This window comes from Polyodon spathula, chromosome 51, assembly GCF_017654505.1.
Source record: "Polyodon spathula isolate WHYD16114869_AA chromosome 51, ASM1765450v1, whole genome shotgun sequence".
In the NCBI taxonomy this organism is placed as follows: domain Eukaryota; kingdom Metazoa; phylum Chordata; class Actinopteri; order Acipenseriformes; family Polyodontidae; genus Polyodon; species Polyodon spathula.
In genome coordinates, this window is record NC_054584.1 from 1635193 (window position 1) to 1656119 (window position 20927).

The 20927-nt window shown below is 39.9% G+C and overlaps 2 protein-coding genes and 1 long non-coding RNA gene across 4 annotated transcripts; all 3 read right to left on the reverse strand.

Annotated features, from left to right (window-relative positions):
• Positions 1 to 1362: 1362 nt before the first annotated feature.
• LOC121307009 lies at positions 1363 to 2422 on the reverse strand. Its single transcript, XR_005948261.1, has 3 exons — positions 2388 to 2422; positions 2203 to 2246; positions 1363 to 1948 (listed from the first exon to the last, which is right to left on the reverse strand). It is a non-coding gene; the product is annotated as an uncharacterized LOC121307009 (long non-coding RNA).
• Positions 2423 to 3401: 979 nt separating this feature from the next.
• LOC121306914 (signal-regulatory protein beta-1-like) lies at positions 3402 to 9868 on the reverse strand. The gene is made up of 3 exons (XM_041238938.1): positions 9565 to 9868; positions 7282 to 7614; positions 3402 to 3863 (listed from the first exon to the last, which is right to left on the reverse strand). The coding sequence occupies exons 1-3, from the start codon at positions 9602 to 9604 to the stop codon at positions 3487 to 3489; spliced, it is 750 nt and encodes a 249-aa protein (XP_041094872.1). The 5' UTR covers positions 9605 to 9868; the 3' UTR covers positions 3402 to 3486.
• A 2350-nt stretch (positions 9869 to 12218) lies between these two features.
• On the reverse strand, positions 12219 to 17101 carry LOC121306992. Of its 2 annotated transcripts, XM_041239048.1 has the most exons (6): positions 16944 to 17101; positions 14408 to 14740; positions 13513 to 13860; positions 13154 to 13252; positions 12791 to 12864; positions 12219 to 12593 (listed from the first exon to the last, which is right to left on the reverse strand). In XM_041239048.1, the coding sequence occupies exons 1-6, from the start codon at positions 16984 to 16986 to the stop codon at positions 12555 to 12557; spliced, it is 936 nt and encodes a 311-aa protein (XP_041094982.1). In that variant the 5' UTR covers positions 16987 to 17101; the 3' UTR covers positions 12219 to 12554. The 2 variants fall into 2 exon arrangements, with proteins under 2 accessions (XP_041094982.1, XP_041094983.1); XM_041239049.1 differs by lacking the exon at positions 13154 to 13252.
• Between the last annotated feature and the right edge of the window lie 3826 nt (positions 17102 to 20927).

Genomic DNA, 20927 nt, shown 5'->3' on the forward strand with positions numbered 1-20927 from the left:
TTTGGACTTGTGACCGTGTTGTGTTTTGTGTGTGTTTATACCATGTTTATTATTCTGGGACTGAACCCCCAGGGTTATACTGTGTAGTACACATCATTGTGTACTACCATTCATTATTATTTACAGTGACTTTTGGGTTATAAATAAACACCATTGCACCTGGATTATCGTAGTGTGTTTTTCAAGGATCATTGCGTCACTCCTGCACCAGCACACTGCAAACCACTTTGCCACAAGTATATAGCAGAAAAAACAACAAACCACAATGCATTTGTATAGAATGGCACACATACAGCTGCCACAATCAGACCATTTAAATAACAGATTTAAATAACAGTGTACACAATAATAATACAAAAGCAGCAATTTTAAAGTTTATAAAAGTGCATTTTCAGTCTTGACTTGAAAATTGTAACGGTCCCAGCTTCCCTGACAAATGGAGGCAGAATATTCTGTCGCGGGTGACTAAGATTTATCTGTCTTTGTGTTTTGCTTATTATTAAAAGTCTGTCACTAATAAAGTAATAGACATTAGGGTCTTGCAGTAGGGTTTTAAAGTTGAAAAAACTGCAAACTACCAGCATGAGAGATTAAGGGCTGGTCAAACATATTCCATTTCATATCAACTATACAAGGCATCTTCATTGAAAATTGTCGATTTAAACTGACGTGCTAACTTCGGTAATAATTCACGAATTCAAGCAATGTACTTCCGGTGTAAAATATTAATTAGACAGTAAAAAAGCCTTTCTACCGTGATTATTAATATCCGTGTTCACTTCATATTATACAGCTAGTTGAGCGAATCCCTGATAATAGATTGATTTAGTAACACATCAAAATCTCATGAATGAAGCCACTCAACAGACCGCTGCTCCAGGTGTTCCGATTCACAGGAGAGACGGCGTGGATCAACTCTTTTAAAATATTTTAGAAGCAATATTTTCATTTTATATATATATATATATATATATATATATATATATATATATATATATATATATATATATATATATATATATTACAAATGCAACGGTTAGCCTATAAAAATGAACCAGCTACTTATTAACTCGTGTATTTCAAAGTTGAAAAAGGAAAAATGAGCCGGTTTGTCTTTTCAAAAAGTTGAATACGCGCGAGATAGAAACCAGTTTTTGTTTTGTTTTGTTTATTTTATACCATGAAACACTGAAAAAAAAGAAAACGCTGCCAACTACCTCCAAACAGCGAGGCTGCTGTGTTTAGGATTCGGGGAGCGCGTTCGAGCTGCCACCGAACCAACGAGATCTGCCTTCGCTGTGCCAGGAGTTTTATAACAGCAGTTAATGCAAGGAGGGAAAGAGAGGCACCACAGACAACAAGTCCAGTTATTCGGTCTTTATTGTTAATATTAAAATACTACAAAAACACTTGTATTTAAAACGCAGCTAAATAGAGGGTGCAGAGGGCCGCCTTCGGGGGGTGCAGCCAGCTCACCCCCGGCCTCTCGCCTCTCTAGCTCCGCTGGCGCGGTGTTGCTGCTCCGCTTGCTTGCTTGCTTGCTTGCTCCCTGCCCGTTGAACAGCCCAATGCGCCGCTGCAGCTCTGACTCCCACCTGACCCGTCTCTCTGCCGGTCTGTCAGGCACAAGTGGAGCGCGTTTTTAAATGCCTTTCACGTCATTTGTCATTCAATGTATAGCCAGTTTGTTTTCTATCAGTTGAGAGTTAAAAACAGAAAAAGTGAAACGGGCCCATTGTGTTTAGGGCCTATATATTCAAAAGTTAAAAAGAATAATTAAAAAAAAAAGTATCGGTTTGCTTTTTGTTATTAAAACAAAGACCAGCGAGCTTGGCTCTCACTTCAGCCCGCTGACGATCTTTGGTCTCTCTGGCTACGCTTGCCTCTTTCTTCGTGCTTTCTTCTGGGATGTTAATTCCAGGCGCGCGTAGGTGACCTCGGTTCCCTCCTGCAAAAGAAGTATCGCCTATATATTTTTTTCTACATGTACATAGCAGCTCCAGATAGTGCTGTGATACATCCATGTGAACTGTGCCTGTAGCAGTTTGTACCAGATAGAAATTAATACTAGAACTAAAGCTTTTAAAAAGCTTTTTCTATAACTAATATTACTAATAATAATAATAATAATAATAAATAATAATAATAATAATAATAATAATAATAATAATAAATGCCCTTGTTTGTCTGTGCTCAGTTTACCTCCCAGTCCTCGGGTCTGCTGGTCTCAGTGCTCTGTGGCCGGGCTAGAAAAACAAATGCAGCACATATTAGACACAGCGAAGAGCATCTTTATAAAGAGAGCTCATGGTGGGATAGGAGTAACACAACAATACATCAGTTAGATATAGAGACTAGTACAATGAACATGAAGAAGTATATAATACCTTCCTTGCTCCAGGAACGATACCAGGTAAGACTGAGAATACAGGACATAGAGACACACACAATATACCACAGCCCCCCAGGACACTATAGAGTAGATATGAACTACAGGCATCGTGCTGTAGAGACACACACAATATACCAGCAGATATGAGAACTACAGGCTCTATAGAGACACACACAATATACCAGCAGATATGAGAACTACAGGCTCTATAGAGACACACACAATATACCAGCAGATATGAGAACTACAGAGACACACTCTATAGAACTACAGGCTCTATAGAGACACACAATATACCAGCAGATATGAGAACTACAGGCTCTATAGAGACACACACAATATACCAGCAGATATGAGAACTACAGGCTCTATAGAGACACACACAATATACCAGCAGATATGAGAACTACAGGCTCTATAGAGACACACACAATATACCAGCAGATAGAACTACAGGCTCTATAGAGACACACAATATACCAGCAGATATGAGAACTACAGGCTCTATAGAGACACACACAATATACCAGCAGATATGAGAACTACAGGCTCTATAGAGACACACACAATATACCAGCAGATATGAGAACTACAGGCTCTATAGAGACACACAATATACCAGCAGATATGAGAACTACACAGAACTACAGGCTCTATAGAGACACACACAGGCTCTATATACCAGCAGATATGAGAACTACAGGCAAGCAGCCAAAGAACATTCAAAAAAAGATTTTAAACGCGTGATAATGTTTTTATGGTCGGAAAATATCATCAAAAACTCAAACTGTGACCAAAATAAGCATTAAACATTGACATACTAAAAGCACATAACAATGTGTTATCATGTAAACAGTATTTGATTGAGCAGCATAAATCGTCCTATAGCCCCAAGATGATCAATCGTTATAATATTACGAATCAGACCTTAAAAAAAAATTATAAAAAATAAATTAGGGCTATGGTATTATTAATAACTTCAAAGATTAAACCGAATTAAATGTAAGCTTATATTATTTTAAATGTTCCAGTATTCAATATTGCACATTACTGGTGCTATTGACAAAGTATTGCTCCACGTCAGCGTGCATTTATCAATCCTTACTGGAAAACCTACCATATTTCGGTTCCAGTCCACCTGTGTATGAGATATTCCTGCTGAGGATGACGGTGTTCGAGTTCAGTTGCGCTCCACATGCGCACACCGCCCCGCTCCGCCACGTCTCCACCGGGATTGTCAGCCTGCTTGTGGCGCTGTGGCTCTCTCCGTTTCCACCCTTCTTCCCTTCGGTCCAGGAGCTTGGAGCGCCTGACTTTGTGAGGTTACCAGAGATGAACCACTGGACCCAGAGTGCGGGCGAGGAGAGACCCCGGACCAGACACACTAATGTCACCGTCCCCTTGGAATCGAGCGCGCTGCCGGAGACAGCGGGGGCCAGGACCGTTACTGTAGTATTTTGTGTGGAATTGTCTGAAAATGTAACAAATAAACACATAATAACATAAAAAAGATGTAACCGGCTGACCCACGTCACTTTATTTAGGCACGTTTGATTTTGTTATTGTAGTATTCACGTTTTGACTTGTCACGTTTGGTTTAATGTTTGTTTTATTTTAACACATTCATAAAGCACGTTTATTTTGGCACGTTATTTTGTTGTAGATTTGCACGGATCTCACTGGCACGTTGATGCTCTCCTGTTCTCAGCCCCTATAGGTACTAATTGAATAATTAAGCAGCTGAGCACTTGGTTTAAAAGTTCGAGAGATCCATTCGAGAGATTGGATTTTGTGGTTGTGACGTGAACCCGGGTTTGTCTGGAGCGGAGGCTGGACGCACAGTCAGCAGGAGCAGAGAATGAATTCGACTGGTTTGTGTTCGGCGGTGGGTTGGGGAGAAAAATGAAAGAAATAGCCGCCGACATTTAGAGCGGGGCTCCTGCTGTGCTCCCTGTCCCCCTTCTTCTGTGTGTGTGTGTGTGTGTGTGTGTGTGTGTGTGTGTGTGTGTGTGTGTTTAACTGTTTCAGAAATTAGTATTTTAAAGGCGTTGGGGTTTCAGAGGAGTGCTGGAGACGGGGAGTTTTTAAAGTATTGGTTTTGCTGTTGTTTAGTAAGCCCCGTCTCCGCGATTGTCTCAAGCAGCACTGCACTTTGTTTTTAATTATAATTGAGGATGTATTGTTTTGTTTTTATTGAACAGTGCAAACCCCATGCCGTGACTGTGTAGTCTGGACTTGTCCTATTTGTTAAATATAGTTAACCACCTGTATTTAATGAAACGATGTTCATTGCCCTGCATATTGTTGTGGTTCTAGTTTATGTCCTTCTGGTATTCTGCCTGCCTGATCCCACCCTGATCGAAAAGAACGAGTGCCTCTCCCGGGTGCTACAAAGACATCAATATGATTAAATGACATGTAGATCTGAATATTATCTGGCATGCTCTCTTAGCTGGTTACCTATGAAAGAGTGCAGTTTATTTTAAACAGAAGCATTTTGTAAACTTGGTATAGAAACTAGTGGCTTAAAAGCTGTCAGGAATACGACAGAAATCGGCAGTAAAGCAAAAAACCCGAGCAGAAACGAGTGAGGCAACCCTTTGCTGGAAAGTACCGGATGTTACGACGGGCTAATGCGGTCAGCACCTTGGACAGCGCCACGTACCGCTTCACCGGCGGGGCTGTTTCTATATCCCGAATGCGCACGGGGAAATACGAAAGGTCTAACGAGAAGTTATCACGTCCAATTACGAACACGTATCCCGCGTTTCTATACTCCGTACGAATCGAATTAGCGTCGGAATTGAAATAGGAAAGGTAGCCTCGGATACCTCGCTCATTCTATACGGGAAAAGTGAATCGGCAAGATGTGAGAGAATGATGAATGAGTAAAAGCTTGTGATAATTAAAGCAGCCTCCACGCAGGCAGTATTTTGTTGGAGTGGTTTATTTTGCACACACATTACCGAAATACTACACATGAGTCTTTTTTTTATTTATCTCCACATCTCTCAGCTCAGGCAGTCCCCTCCCCCACTCCACCCACTAAACAATTACAGACAGGCAGCATAACTCAGCCCCTAACCCCAGGAGATATAAACCAACAGTATAAACAAAAGAATGTGTTCACAGCACAAAGTGTTGTTTCTAATGACATTTACATTAATCTCAATGTAAACTAAGCATACATATCATAACTTATTTGGGGCGCAGGCTACCACCCAGGCATGGCTAGTCCCGCACATGGCGACCTGCAGCATGGAGTTCTTCAGGGTGTTCTTGCCGCCACCTCAAATTGACGAGTGTAATTGATGCGCGCTGACGTTCCTTGTAATTCTCTCGCTCTGTGTCGCAGGTATACAGCAGGCATCAGAGACGCAATTTGTTTATCAACCATACGCGAGAAACGCAAGAAAACGAGGTGAGACTGACCTTTCGTATCTACCCGACGGCAGATTTGGCGGTGATGAATTACGAATGGTTTTACGAAGGAATGGTGTGAGTGTTGGTATATGGAAACGCAACTTTCCGTAGTTGCAGCTTAATATCGTATCTGCCAAACTCGCATTCGCATGTGTATATAGAAACAGGGCCCTGTTCGCTGCCTCACAACAGAAACTCCTGCAACGTTGGCGGCTCTTTGTACTTTCCACTTGCAAAAACTACAAAAGAACAACTGTGCATTGTGATCCACGTTTCTGAAGTCTTTTCAAAGTACAAAGACTTATAATTATTTTCATCCAAAACTGGAAAATATTCAGCTATTGCATAGATGAAGAGCAACATTCAAAGTGAAGTGAAAGTATGATTCATTATTTCATAACAACGCATTTAGCAGAAGTCCGTTTGTCACATAGGTTTTGAACCATCTCCATTTCTCTAACTAGGAGGGGGAAAAAAAGTTGCTAACGACTCAATGATAATGCAACTTCTCTCTAGTTTTACAACGTTCAGACCGTAGGGGCAAGACACCTTCCACAAACCTCTAAAGGATCCAACATGCTCGTGGATGATTTACATTGATAGATTATAATGTATTTTCTTCCGCTTTTTACATCGTTGGTGTTTGTATTTATTTTTAGGAAAACACATCCCCAGTAAGCACAATTATTTATTTTAAAGGAGTGACTGGAACCAGTAGAACATGGCAGCCTTTAAGGTTTCTTGTTACCAGTATAGATTCTACCACCGTACGAAACCCTTGAAACACTGCAGCCGTTCAACATTAGAGCTGATGAAAGAGCATCATGTGTATTTTATAGGCCTGAGTCTAGAGAAAGTGGAACGCGGAGTTACTGGCAGCAGCTGCCTCAGAGCTAGAATCATACAGTCTTGATTTAAATAAGCGTTCGTTAAAATAGGTTGGAACTTTTTTTTTGTTTTTTACAATAAATGTCTAGCTTTACAGAAACAAACAGTAAACTTTACATAACGTACATTGTTACATTTTTTAACAATATAGCTCATGGTTAGACTGGAAAAGTCTTCTGTGTGTCATTACGGATTATAATCGATTGGTCCTGCCTCGTCATGAGATTGTGAACTATTTATAAATAAGCAGGTCTGACAGGTGGCACCTAACTGCCTAATAGCACACGAGGACAATGACTTGCACCCCGTTATTGCAAGATTGGAATCTATAAATTTAATTCGTTTAGTTATTTATGCCCAGAATTCTTCTGACTGACATCTGTACCCGCTAAGTTGCTGCTGAGATTTATGGTTCGTGTATTATGATTGATGGTGTGTTCTTTACTTCTTCTTGTGTGGTGTTGTTGGCTGGGGTGGTGTGAGCCTCTTGCCAGCTCGTCGCTGTAAATGATAAATAAAGGTTTTGATTGATGGATTGATTCCTCTTACCTTTGACGATCAGTAAGGATCCCTCTTACCTTTGACGATCAGTAAGGATCCGTTGGAGATGGTCATGGTGTAAGAACTGTATTCAGCACAGTAATACACCCCGGAGTCGACGGGCTGCACGTCCCGGATAGTCAGCGCGCAGTCCCCATTGCTCGCTCGACTCGTAGTGACCCTGCACCCAGGACCTGCCTTGCAGCTGGTGTTCAGAGCGATCATTTCGCTGTCCTTCTTCACGAACCAGCGCAGCAGATCCAAGTCTATGGAGCACTCGCTTGAGGAACAGAAAGTCTCCACGGTGTCTCCAGCCGCAGCAAACTGGTGAGCCGGTGTTTGGTGCAACATGGCGCTGTCTCCTAGATAAACTGGGATATGCACAAAACATTGAAAACACTCGCCAATACTGCGCGTACATATATTGCATAGAAACATAATAATAGCAAATATTGAGTAAGAATTGCTAGCGTAATTCCAATGTAATTAAGATAACTTCAATTACTGTTTATCTAAAGTGTTGCATATTAAGAATATAAGATTGCAATCGTTTTAGATTTCTAAAAGATTATTACAACGCAGTACATGTCTTGGCTGCATTGCATTGTAATTACTGTGTAACCGTGAATGAATTGCATTATTACCTGGTAATATGTGTTCTATGGAAATTGTTCTGTATTGTGTGCCCTTTGAAGCAAAGTGCTTCCAGTAAAAGGAATAAAACAAACGCATCAGTCTTTTCGTCTTAGTGCAACAATCTCTTTATATAAATCATTAGAAAAATAACAAAGGCAATTTCAAACATGGGTTTATCATTTTGTATGGATGATGCTGTATGAATTATACCTTTAAGTTCCCTCAACGTTTACGTGTGTGAAATTGTATTCCCGTTGAATTAAATAACAGATATGCAGTGATGAGATAACACACATGACACAGTCGTATATTGGAATACACACACACACACACATATATATATAATATACAACACACACAATATATATATGTGTGTGTACACTGTGCGTGTGTGTGTGTGTAGGTGAAGTTTAAACATAAAACAAAACATATTAATCAGACAGGCGTTTCATTCAATGCCTTCCTCGCGTTCTGTATGTGTTATACTTCACGGTTACGGATGATTGGAGTTATGGTGGCTCTACACTGTAAAAGCTAAAACTTTCCGCCGCGGATTTTAAACGCATATTAGTCTTGCATATTCTTTACACTGCAAAGGCGCCGCACATGTTGCTGGTGTCCTCTGTGTTTGTATGCGCGTCTACAGTATTGGAATACATCTACAGCTTTACAAGACACTCTCAATTGGATAACCACGCCGCGCATCTTTATAGCAGCTTATTAAAATATACAAACTATCATCGCCGTGTGCAATTATTCAATACTAACACTGTCTGCAAGGAAACAGCAGCTAGTAACAGTGTCAGAATTGTAATTGAATCCCAGCAGAAATGAGTTTCAAATCTGCTGTATTGGATTATGCATCATTTTTAAGCATTTGGTTTTACAGTAAACTGTGAAAAAAAGATAACATTTACTTTAAAGGCATGTATATAAAATGTATATTTATGTGTACATAACAATTAACCACTACTACTGTGTCACTGTAGATATAAATGCTTGTAATCCTAACGTGTTGCATCTTATCTCATATTGTACTTCAGTAGTATAATTTGCACTTACTGTAAGATATACTATATATATATATATTAATATATATATATTTAATATATTATAGTATATATTGCTCATACTAATAGTCGCTGTAAGTCTCCTTGGATAAATGCGATTGCCAAATAAATAGATAATAATAAATAATAATAATAATATATAATAATAATAATAATAATAAATAATAATAATAATAATAATAATAATAATAATAATAATGACAGTGTTTATAGGAAGATGTTTCTATATTTTCCCAGCCTGCCAAAACAACTGTTCTTTTCAGCCCGTGAAATCGGAATCAGTTTTGTATTTCCTTGTATTCTCAGATGTTTTGTTCACTATTCAGCATCTGTTTTTATGCAAGCTAGTTATTTAGGAAAATATAAATTAAAGGCCAATTCAGAATGATAAAGAGAAATATTATTCTACATACGGTATATACATTGTTAATATTAATAATGTTTAGATTTTAAAAACACGTTCGTTTTATCAGTGCGATTACTTAGCGTTTATATTTTTTCAAAGCACATAATATACAAATAGCCAACTATCACCAACACGGAGACAAAAAATAATTATTTCAAGGAAAACACTTTTATTCTCTACTTTTATAATAGCAATAATGGTATAAATACCTTTCAAACACAGCATGACCGCGATACAAATGTGCAGCATGGTGACTGATCAAATGTAATTTGAGAGAAGCGATGGCACCTACAAAAGTTAAATGTCAAATAAATTCTGGCTGGATTTTTTTTGAAAAGCAGTTTCTCGCTCACACTGACCGCTGCCATTTCCTGCTTCATATTAATACCTGTGTATATTCCTCGCATTCAGAGTTTCCATTGTGTCAGAGCAGAGACTGCGAGGGAAAGTGCAGGTGTCGTGCGGTTTGGGCAGCGTCTAAACTGTAGCTCTCGATGTTATCAGTGAAATACAAGCCACACCCCCAAACCCCAAAGACCCCTGTTGTTTATGTCGAGATATATTTGCACCACCCACTCCCGAAAAGAAGCCTGAAAACAAGGTTATTATCGAGTGTACTGATAAGCGTGCGTGCGTAATAATGCGTAAAAATGCATGTCCGTCTGGCATCAAATCAAATCAAATCAAAGTTTATTTTTATAGCCTCCTTCATATAAGTGTATCTCAAAGCACTTTACAGGACAAAAATACTATAGTTTCTTTTGCAGCTTTGCAGAAGGTGCTAACTTGATATAGACTTCACTATATAGTCTCACAAATTGCAAACCACATTCCTAACACAACGCGCGCAGCAACACTAACACAGTTAAGAAAATGGTATGATTAACCCTAACAGTTATGCCTAAACCTGGACTTTTGAAATAGAGTGGCCCATTTACTTTTTTAAAGTTCTATAAGAGATCGTTCTAAGAGCAGAAGGCTCTGTATTTTAGACGCCCTCTTGAATAATGGAACCCGGCTGAATCTATGGACCCCTCTGCTGTTTAATATTGCTTTCTTATATATGTTAATACAGTAGGGAGTCTCTTGCTGTATAAGAAATGTCAATCTGGCGCGATCTGGGCGAGAAACCCGTTTGGAAAGACGCGTTGATAATCTTTGGAACAAGCGATTCTGCCTTCTGTTTGAATAATAATTATTTATTATTTGTTTATTTAGCAGACGCCTTTATTCAAGGCGACTTACAGAGAATAATGCAATGCAGGTTTAAGATGCATTGTAATCTGTATTGGTTTTTGTGTTGTAAGCCAGTGCTTGTATTTTAAGTCTTTGTTAAAGGTTTGAAGTTGAATTTAAAAAAAAAAAAAAAAAGCGAGTGAACTGCACTGACCATAACCTGAGCAGAAAGAGTCAAGTTCCTGCAAACAACATTCACACAGAGGTGCGACAGCGATGCAGACATGCGGTTTGAAAACCTAATTGTGTACCTTTTATATTTCCGTGGTGATGGAGGTGCTAGCAAATGTTTTTCCATCGACCTCACCAAGAGTACATGGGGCACTCGTTGCTGAATCTAGCAAAAACGAGGTCAATGCACAGTAACGAGCTCAATATACAACCACTGTATTTAACGTATTATGCATGTTTTTTTTTCTGTAGATCATGTATTATGCATTTCTCTGTATTTGAAGTTTTATGGATTTTCTTGTATCTTGTTAAGCGCTTTGTGATGGTGGTCCACTATGAAAGGCGCTATATAAAATAAAGACTGGTTGATTGATTGGTTGAAAGTGTTCATAATAAAATGTGAGAAAGGATGTATTTTATAAGGCCCCCTCACACCAATGTATCGGTTTATTATAAATCACAAAACAAAGATTGTGCTCAGGAACTACTATTAGCATAAAAGTGTTGATTTTTATTTCAACTTTATGACGTTATTTACCGTATAGATGCCAAAAGAAGCCAACAAAAGCGGTATTAAAATATCCATCGCTATTACATGCATAGTCACTCTCATCATGCAATTAACTCAGAACCGTCCCGCTAGACAGGTTCATCTTTCAATCTCCACCGACATGGTAACACTTTACACCGTTGCCCTGAATATACCACCTTTTCCGACCGTCGGCGAGGGCTTTTGTGGCGGGGGGTTTAACTTTCTGACTGTTTTTCTTGTTCCGAGCAAAAATCCCAAACGGGCAGGAAGGATGAGAACAGTGGCAAAACCCAAATTCCGACAGAATGAGGAATGTTATGCAAATGACCTGGGTACCTAATTAAAACGTTCGGGATAAGAGTCGGGTTAAAACAGAGGGAGCCGGGAGTTTCGGACTGTGGGCAGGCACTTTGAATATTCAGGGCCTGTGTCTCTAATTACTTTGTATTTACACATTAGCTACTTAGTAAATACATGTTTGCTTACACATAATTACAATGTTATTCAGCATAGTTACAATGTGTTTAAAGTGTAAAACTTTTTGCACAATATATTTAAGTACACAATTGTATCAGAAAAGGGTCAGGGTTAGGGTTAGGGTCAGGGTTAGGGTTCGCAAACAAATATACGTGTTAAGTACATTGTATACATACATGTTAAGGCTAATTGTAATTTATTTACTAGTAACTACTATAATACACAGTTATTAGAGACACTTAATGTAAAGTGTTACTGAGGTAATAATGGCACAGTCGTCCAGCCACAGTAGCCCCCTGCAGGCTCGTGTGTTCTCTTTTCCTTTTGGATCACCATATGCCTGCTGGCTCACCTTCGATTTCTTAACCCCATTGTGAAACTTTGCCGCATTATTGCTGTCCAACTTTGTCTCAAGGTTTACCGAACCAATAGAAACAAACTAAAATAAAATAGAAAAATATCAGTCTTTATTTCAACGACAGCCTTCATCCATGTTGCATCTAAATTCCCATTAACACACAAAGGTTTGATTTCATTCCCCTGCCATTGTGGGCCCTCAGCCTATACAAAATGGCGGATCCAACCAGACATTCTGAAGTTATAAGGATCACAAGCTGAGAAACAAACAAACAAGAACAAATAAAGCTGGCGCACGTAATTAAAAATTTAGATTTTTAAATACAATTTGGAGTTTGGGAAATGTCAAAAAGACGTCGAAATTCACAATAAACATGTAGGCTGAGAGCCTGCAGTCCGCCACTTCAAATGGGCTGTAAGTTGATATCATCTTGTTCTGATGAGATTCAATGACGCATATTCGGTCTGCAAAAAAATAAAAAAAAATCTGTTTCTGAGATCAAAGACTTTAAATATGACTGTGTATAGGATGATATTTTGTATGCATATCTTTTTCAAAGAGGTGTTTGTTGGCGTTGAAAAAAACAAAGCATGTTAGTTGTTCTCTAAACATAAACTAAATAGATTGGTAAACCCAGAGTTATTATTTGCTCAATATTTACCGCGTCCTCTCTTGTTTTCCTCGGTCCTGTGCCACTGTGGTGAGCAGTCAGTTCCACTTTCCTGTTTCTTTGCACTGTCAATTCCAAAAGCAGATTGTGTTAGAAACGTGTTACGATAACCGGGGTGCCAGTGGGCTTGCCCATACTGTAGATGAGAAAGGACGTTAAACTGCTTCCAACAAATTCTTAATCGTGAATTAGGAAAAAAAAAAGTCTATTAAAAACGGGTTATTAGCATGTGTTATCCAGCTAAGAACTGTTCTAAATCACAAATCACAATCCACACGACTCCAGATGGGTTGAACCTCCGTCCCGCTGTTAATATTGTTTTCATGCAAAGTGATGAGAAAAAGATTCATTTACCTGTTCTCAGTCTTTTCCTACAGAAACATACACTAGTCACCACTATCAAGAACAAAACGCAAACTCCAGGCACTCCATAATATAGAACATGCAGACAGGCTGGAAAAGGGAATAAAATATATAGTGTTATATGCGATACTATTTCCTGACAGAGATCAAACTCACAGGCCTGTAATGACAGCATTTTAAGTCTCCTTCAGATATTCAGTAGGGATCTGAGAGGAGTGACAGGGGCAGTTAAAGCCCCGGTGCGGTAAGCACACCGCCCTGCTGTCCTACTTTATTTAAGGGTATTTGTTTGAGGCCTACTTTGAAGGAAATTCGAATCTTTCTCATAATAATAAACTACTCATACTTACTTGTATCCCCTTCTCCAAAAATGGAATTCCCATGTGTGCCTTTTCCGGATGCAGAAACATGTCCGGTGGCTTTATTGCGAACCTCACACGCCGCTCCCCCGCTCTCCCATTGCTCCGCGCTGACTGTGGTGTGACTCGTCACGGTGTAAGAGCCGTCAGGTTCTATCAGCACCTCGTCTAGCCCCGGCGGGGGTTCAGCGGAGAGCCCGGGGATTGTCCAGAGGACTGGCCCCCAGAGTGGGGAGGCGTCTCTCACTAAACACACAACCGGAACCGGCTCAGTCCAGCCCGACTCGCCTTCAGCCGAGACCGGGGAGAACAGCTGCACACTCGGGGTTCTCTGCGGGTCTTTGCAATACAATGACAAGAGTTTACTATTAGCGCACTCTACAATAACATTTTCTGGTTGTATTATTGGTAGGCAACAGTGGACTTTGTATTTAAAATATATAATTACGAAACAATGTGGACCAAATGCATTTAAAAACATTGTAATGCGTTGCTCGAGTAGACAAAGAATCTTCAATCATACCACCTTGAAGAAAACAAGATCTTATAATCTCGTAAACTGTACAACAGTTTAGAGATTATTTTTTTAAGATTTATTTTTTCTTACAGACAAATAAAAACAGATGCTAATACTGTGAGATGTGTCAGAATGTACAAAACAATCTTCACTGCGCTGAATACAGATTCAAGAGTCTGCTTCCTCTGGACACTATTTCATTACAAGCAGTATTTCATGCGATTTAGATATGAAATAATATTGCGCATCGGAGAGTATTTCAAGGGGACACTGCAGCAATGCAGATAAGTGATTACTGGTTAAGGCAACAGGTGAACTAATCACCATAGCCAGCCCTATCTTGCCGTTCTGCACTTTGAACACACTTACCCGCTACAACCAGCCTGGAGCTCCTGCCGGGGGTGAATGTGCCTGAAGCTCTGACGATGCAGAAATACAATCCCGAATCGTTCCTTTGAACATTTCCAATCGTCAGGGAAAAGTTCCCGTTCTTGTTATGTATTTCACCGGTATAGCGCCCATTCGTAAGTGCGTTCTGTATAAACTGCGCTAGGAGCTCCAGGACCCCGCCCAGCCGCTCTCGGTAACAGCTGATCAGAGAGGACTCCTCCAGCTCGGTGCCGATACTGCACTGCAGCCTGACGCTTTCTCCGGGTCTGGCGGTATAGCGCGGCGGGGTGACAACCGGGCCGCATTCTCCACCTGAAAAAAACGGGAAATAATTCAATTAGCCTAACCGCAAAAGACTACATTTACAAACAAAACGTAAACTGGCAAAGTTACCAAAAGAAAACCTAAACATTTATATCTCTGTTGGTACGGGGCAAGGGCACGGTCGGTATCGCTGTCAATCGACCCGATATTTTAACATTGCAATTGTTACCGGTTGACATTAACATTAAGCTTTTTAAACTTTGCAGAAGTAGTCATTTATAATAAACCAATCAATAAATCAATAAATCAATACAGCTGAAACCGTTACACTAGGAGCCTCTTATTAAACTGAAATTGCATTGTAGAAAAGCCTTTAGAATGTATAAATATTGTAATAACAAAAGACACGAGCAGCCCGCCTAAATAAAAACGTGTCGCCTGCAACCAGATCATTACAGTGCAATCCAGTGTGCGATTAAGGGCACTTCGCGTAGTGTAATCCTGTAAATAAACAAGGGAATAACCCAACATGCACACTGGCGCGACTCCTCTTATACACTCAACATTGCACAAACACATACAACATTCCCACCCGCATCCGAACGCATTAATGCCCATTGCACGCCAGTTTGCACCACACTGAATAACACAATGAAACGCCGGTTCTACTCAATGATAGACGAGGTCTAGAAGAGAAACTGCTTCTCACATTTTAAATCGACCTGGTTTATAACCTGGGCTCTGATTTTCGATGCTTCACCCCGACTTTTCTACTCTGCTTTAAGAATTCAATCGATACGTGTTAAGCCTCTCGTGTATACACTGCGAAACGTACCAGTAGTTAAAATTAATTTCATTTACCGTTTTTTTTTTTCTTTCTGTGAAGCAACTAATTTGTCTTTTACATCGGCCACATCTTCATGTTTGATTAACAAGCAGTAGGAACGAGATCGCGACATGTTAATACGCGACTCATCTTTAAGAAAGTTACAATGAAAAGTAAAGTATTTTATGCTGGACCCACTTTATTACAATCGTTCCGCGTGACTGTGTTTAAATTAATAAAGACGAGTCGCTTCTGCTTTGAAATGAAAAAATGTGCACGATTTAAAAGCCCAAAGTTGTTTCATAAGCCCGTATAAATCGATTTTACTATTAACACGTCTCAGTGTGCGATTGACTTAACAGATTTTTAAAGGAGAGTCTGCGGAAAACACCGGCAATCAGAATTTCTAAGTAACCCACAATGTGTTTACATTGTGTTCCCGGTTTAATATTTAAAAAAAAAACAACGATATTCTATTCAAAATGAATTACGCATCTCATTATGTGTTTGCTATCTTATTAACAGCTCATATACACTGTTATAATATCAGCAGAGAAACCCGTTTACTCTCCTCAAACCGACCGGCGATGCGCTGCAGGCTGCAGTGAGAATCCAGTGCGCCACACGCTCATTCGTTTCTATGTTATTCTGTGTAAAGGTAACGTGCGCGCTGTTGCGCATTATATTCCCGCTTGCATGTCTGCTGGTATCCGTGAAAAAGATTTGATAAGAAAATGCCAATTATGTTGCTTGATAGGATTAAATACAAAAATTAAACAAAACGCGAGCACGAAGTAGGATTTTAAACGAGAAGCCCTGTACGGGAAGCCCTGGCCTCTTTACACTGGCTCCCTGTACGGTATAGATTTGATTTTAAGATTTTGCTGTTCCAAGTTTATGTGTGACATGCTATACATATGCATTGTGGTTTGTTCTTTTTTTCTGCTATGTACTGTACAGTGTTTTGCGATACTTTTGTATAAAAAGCGCTATATAAATGCAATCAATAATAATAATAATAATAATAATAATAATAATAATAATAATAATAATAATAATAATAATAATGTTTCACACACAATAATAACACACTGAAACCATTGAAGAAGACGCGTTTATCGTTGGGTTTATTTATACTTCATTGAGTTTTCATGACAACACAAACTAGCTTATCAACGCATCTGCCCTCACGATCAAACACAAATATGAAATACTTCCCTTACATCTCATTGGCACGCGAAGCCTGTATATAAACTAATTTTATGAAAGGAGAAAAATGAACCGAAATTGAAGGAGGGGAAATATCTGTAGACAATGTATTAAACCCGCCGCGCTGTCGTTTTTCATTACAAACTCATTAATATATAAATTTCTACATTACAATATCCACTCTGATAATTATACAAATACAATAGAAACACTTACGGTGTATAGCGAGGGCCAGCAGCGTGACTGTGAGGAGATCCATAGTGAGACTGAAGGATATATTAAAAGGAGCAGAGACATTAGCAAGCACAGGCTACCCTTCCACCGGGCAGAGCTGCTGTGCTTTCAGAGCTGCTGTATATTTAGGCGGGTCAATGCTCAGGTTTAAGTGGGCGTTGTTCTGTACTCTCCAGAAATAACAGATGGCGTGTGTTCTATTTTGAACGTGGTTCCCTTCGGTCGTTCACACACACACACACACACACACACACACACACACACACACACACACACACACACACACACACACACACACGCACACACACACTGACGCACACACACACATACACAAACACACATACACACACACACACACACACACACACACACACACACATACACACACACACTGACACACACACACACACACACACACTGACACACACACACACACACACACAGACACACACACACACACACACACACACACACACACACACACACACACACACACACACACACACACACACACACACACACACACACACACACACACACACACACACACACACACACACACACACACACACACACACACACACACACACACACACACTGACGCACACACACACACACACACACACACACACACACACACACACACACACACACACACACACACATACACACACACACACACACACACACACACACACACACACACACACACACACACACACACACACACACACACACACACACACACACACACACACACACACACACACACACACACACACACACACACACACACACACACACACACACAACACACACACACACACACACACACACACACACACACACACACACACACACACACACACACACACACACACACACACACACACACCACACACAGTGACAACACACACACACACACACACACACACACACACACACACTGAATCTGTGTGCTGCTGACCCATTGGTTTTGTATTTCCCTTTTCCTACCCATTGCAAAAAACTAAAAACTAAAATAATTCACTTTTAATGAATGCGCTTTTATGCTGAATTGTTTGTACGTGTATATATCTCATAATGGCACTATTTAACTTGTGCTGCCACCTGCTGATGAGAAATGGAACACGTTGTATTTGTTTACAGTCTGTTATGTGGTACACATTCTTTGCTAGTAAGGTGTGGACCGATTTCTTGTTCCCAGCAGTGGTTTGGACCCCTCTCTTGGGTCAAACATGCTGTCCTTCTTCCTTAATGATGAGATCTGGTACCTTTGTGCTTACTTTTAACATAATTTAATCAAATGAACTACAAAATGATATTGCAAAAGTCTACCGGACGCCATAATAGTAGTACAGTATTTCATGTTAGGTTTTGAAATGTCACATTATTCAATTTCCGTCCGTTTTATCATTAAGTGCCAGTGTGGTGTTATTGTCGGGTACGCATTAAAAAGTGGAAAGCAGCGCACTGCGCTTCCTCGCCCTGCCTAAACAACTTCCATTAAGAAAGCAGGGGAGCGCCCCTTCAGATCTGGTACGTTATGCTGTGTTCGGAGATTTCCATCTTTTAGCATTTATCATATTTTCCAGTCTTTTGCATCATTACTGTAATTTGTCATATTTTTCCACCATTAAGAAAATAGTCTGCACATACTGTGTGTACGATGTCCTTGTAAATATACCTTATAATTATTAAAACCTGTAATTACACTAGGCTGACCACTGGGTGGCAGCCTGGAATCATCATATGATAGAATTACAAGCGCACCTGAATACAATCCAGGTTATTTAATTGAATTATTTAATTGTTGGGGGGTACAGGTGTAAAATAGAAGAGAGAAAATAATATTGAGCAGGATTAGAATCGGACATTGCGCCCTTAATTGTGACAGTGCAAGACAGCAAAATCCACGGCACGGCATGTTTGTGATTGTACAAAATATACTCCACAGAGAAGAAACGATGAAGGGGAAATTGAGAGAGGCAGGATTTGCAAGTACTATATAGTTAGAATTTTTAAAACACCATTACCGCAGAACATGCATCACAAAACACGATAATTTAGTACATAAAGAGATACAGCTCCATTTAGAATTAAAATAAATATTTGTGTTCAACGAAGCACACAGTACAAAGTCGCTTTCATTTTTCGAGAGTCGCGGGTTTGCCTGATTGACTGGTGTCAATGTATATGCACGTCATTACAATTTTAGATTCCTACCCCCTCTCCCCTCCCTCTGAAATGGGTTGGGCTTATTTTGGGCTTTTTTCTGGTGAGACTTGGCAACACTGGCATAGACCCTTTCATTAATGAAGAACTCGGGAGAGGGGGGGACTCTGTTCAGATTGTTTTGTTTTTGACTTTGTGCAGTGCTCTGGGGTACCATGGTATGAAGGGCGCTGTATACAATTAAATTTTTATGGTATTGTAATACATCTTTATTGTTTAAATTATGTTTCAGATTAACTTTGGTCAAAAACTTTAGTTCCCAGTACTGAACTTTGATCCCCAATTTTAAAAAGGTAATAATAAGAAAATAATTTTATAAAGACCATGTGTAGATGAAAACACTGATCAGAAAATCAGCTAAGTAAACTATTAGAATAATTAGAATCATATGGCGAGTTTAGTTTTAAAAAAAAGCATGAGTGCTACAATATTGCCAGGCAACATAAATTAGGAATTAAGACGATTCTCTCAGCTGTTTTATTACGTTTTGCTGAATTTAGTATCATTACAGAAAATAATAATAATAATAATAATAATAATAATAATAATAATAATAATAATAATAATAATAATAATAGTTTGAATAGCTCCTAAACGATTTTCAATAAAGTTTCAATATGGAATAAAAACAAAAACACTGCAGTAGAGATACTGCGATATAAAACTTCTCTTACCGATCTGTGTCACGCTTTTGTTCACATTCCGCCCGCTCTCCGTTTCCACTACACAGGTACACTCGGCCCCGCTGCTCCAGACCTCGCCCGGAATGGTGATCTGATTCCTGATAAAGTCCGGAGTGGAGTCGCTGGAATCTCCGGACCCGGAGTCGGTCAGTCCGTGTCGAACACCCCCCGCTATGTCCCAGTAGACGCGAGCCTGCTCGGATACCCCGAACACCAGGCACACTAAAGTAGCGGAACCGCTGGACTGGACTTCATCGGCAGAGGCGGCGAAGATTGCAATGGATGGGGGTCCGAGAGAATGTTCTGTAAAAGAGATAAGATGACTGATGTGTGTATAGTTTACATTTACAATGAAATGTGCGTTTTTTCTTGCAATTCTTATATCATTATATTATATATTATATAACAATATAACAATGGAAATGATACAAACTTCCCAGAGCACGCAGCACCGTTGAAGGTATTGAGACGGAACAGCGCAGACTGTGCATTTCAAAAGGAGCATGCAATGCAGTCCAGGGGTTCGTTTCTATATCGCGAAGGCGTTAGGGCAAATACTAGAAGTCTTGTGACACGGTATCACCTCCGATTTTGAAGATTTCTGTATTCCCACCGAACTTGTTCTCGAATTGAAATACGAAAGGTAGGCTGTAATGCATCGCTCGCTCTTTTTGGGATTACACACACACACACACACAGACACACACACACACACACACACACACACACACACACACACACACACACACACACACACACACACACACACACACACACACACACACACACACACACACACACACACACAAACACACACACAGACACACACACACACACACAAACACACACAGACACACACACACACACACACACACACACAAACACACACACACACACACACACACACACAAACACACACACACACACACACACACACACACACACACGTGTTTGTATTCCTATACTTGTGGGGTCTTCTCGTTGACTCTCACTATATTTTTATTTGCTATTTCTAACCCCAGTGAGACAAAACTCCACACAGGGTGAA

Bases quoted from the DNA above. Each gene is read 5' to 3' on its own strand.
- LOC121306914 (XM_041238938.1), bottom strand. From the start codon at position 9,604: ATGCTGCACATTTGTATCGCGGTCATGCTGTGTTTGAAAG. The intron at 7,615-9,564 runs GTATTTATACCA...TGCATATCCCAG, and splicing joins GGTCATGCTGTGTTTGAAAG to TTTATCTAGGAGACAGCGCC. The intron at 3,864-7,281 runs GTAAGAGGGATC...TTACATTTTCAG, and splicing joins ATCCTTACTGATCGTCAAAG to ACAATTCCACACAAAATACT.
- LOC121306992 (XM_041239048.1), bottom strand. From the start codon at position 16,986: ATGGATCTCCTCACAGTCACGCTGCTGGCCCTCGCTATACACC. The intron at 13,253-13,512 runs GTAAGTATGAGT...TCCCTTTTCCAG, and splicing joins TTTTGGAGAAGGGGATACAA to CCTGTCTGCATGTTCTATAT. The intron at 12,865-13,153 runs GTAAATGAATCT...TGGAATTGACAG, and splicing joins TAGGAAAAGACTGAGAACAG to TGCAAAGAAACAGGAAAGTG.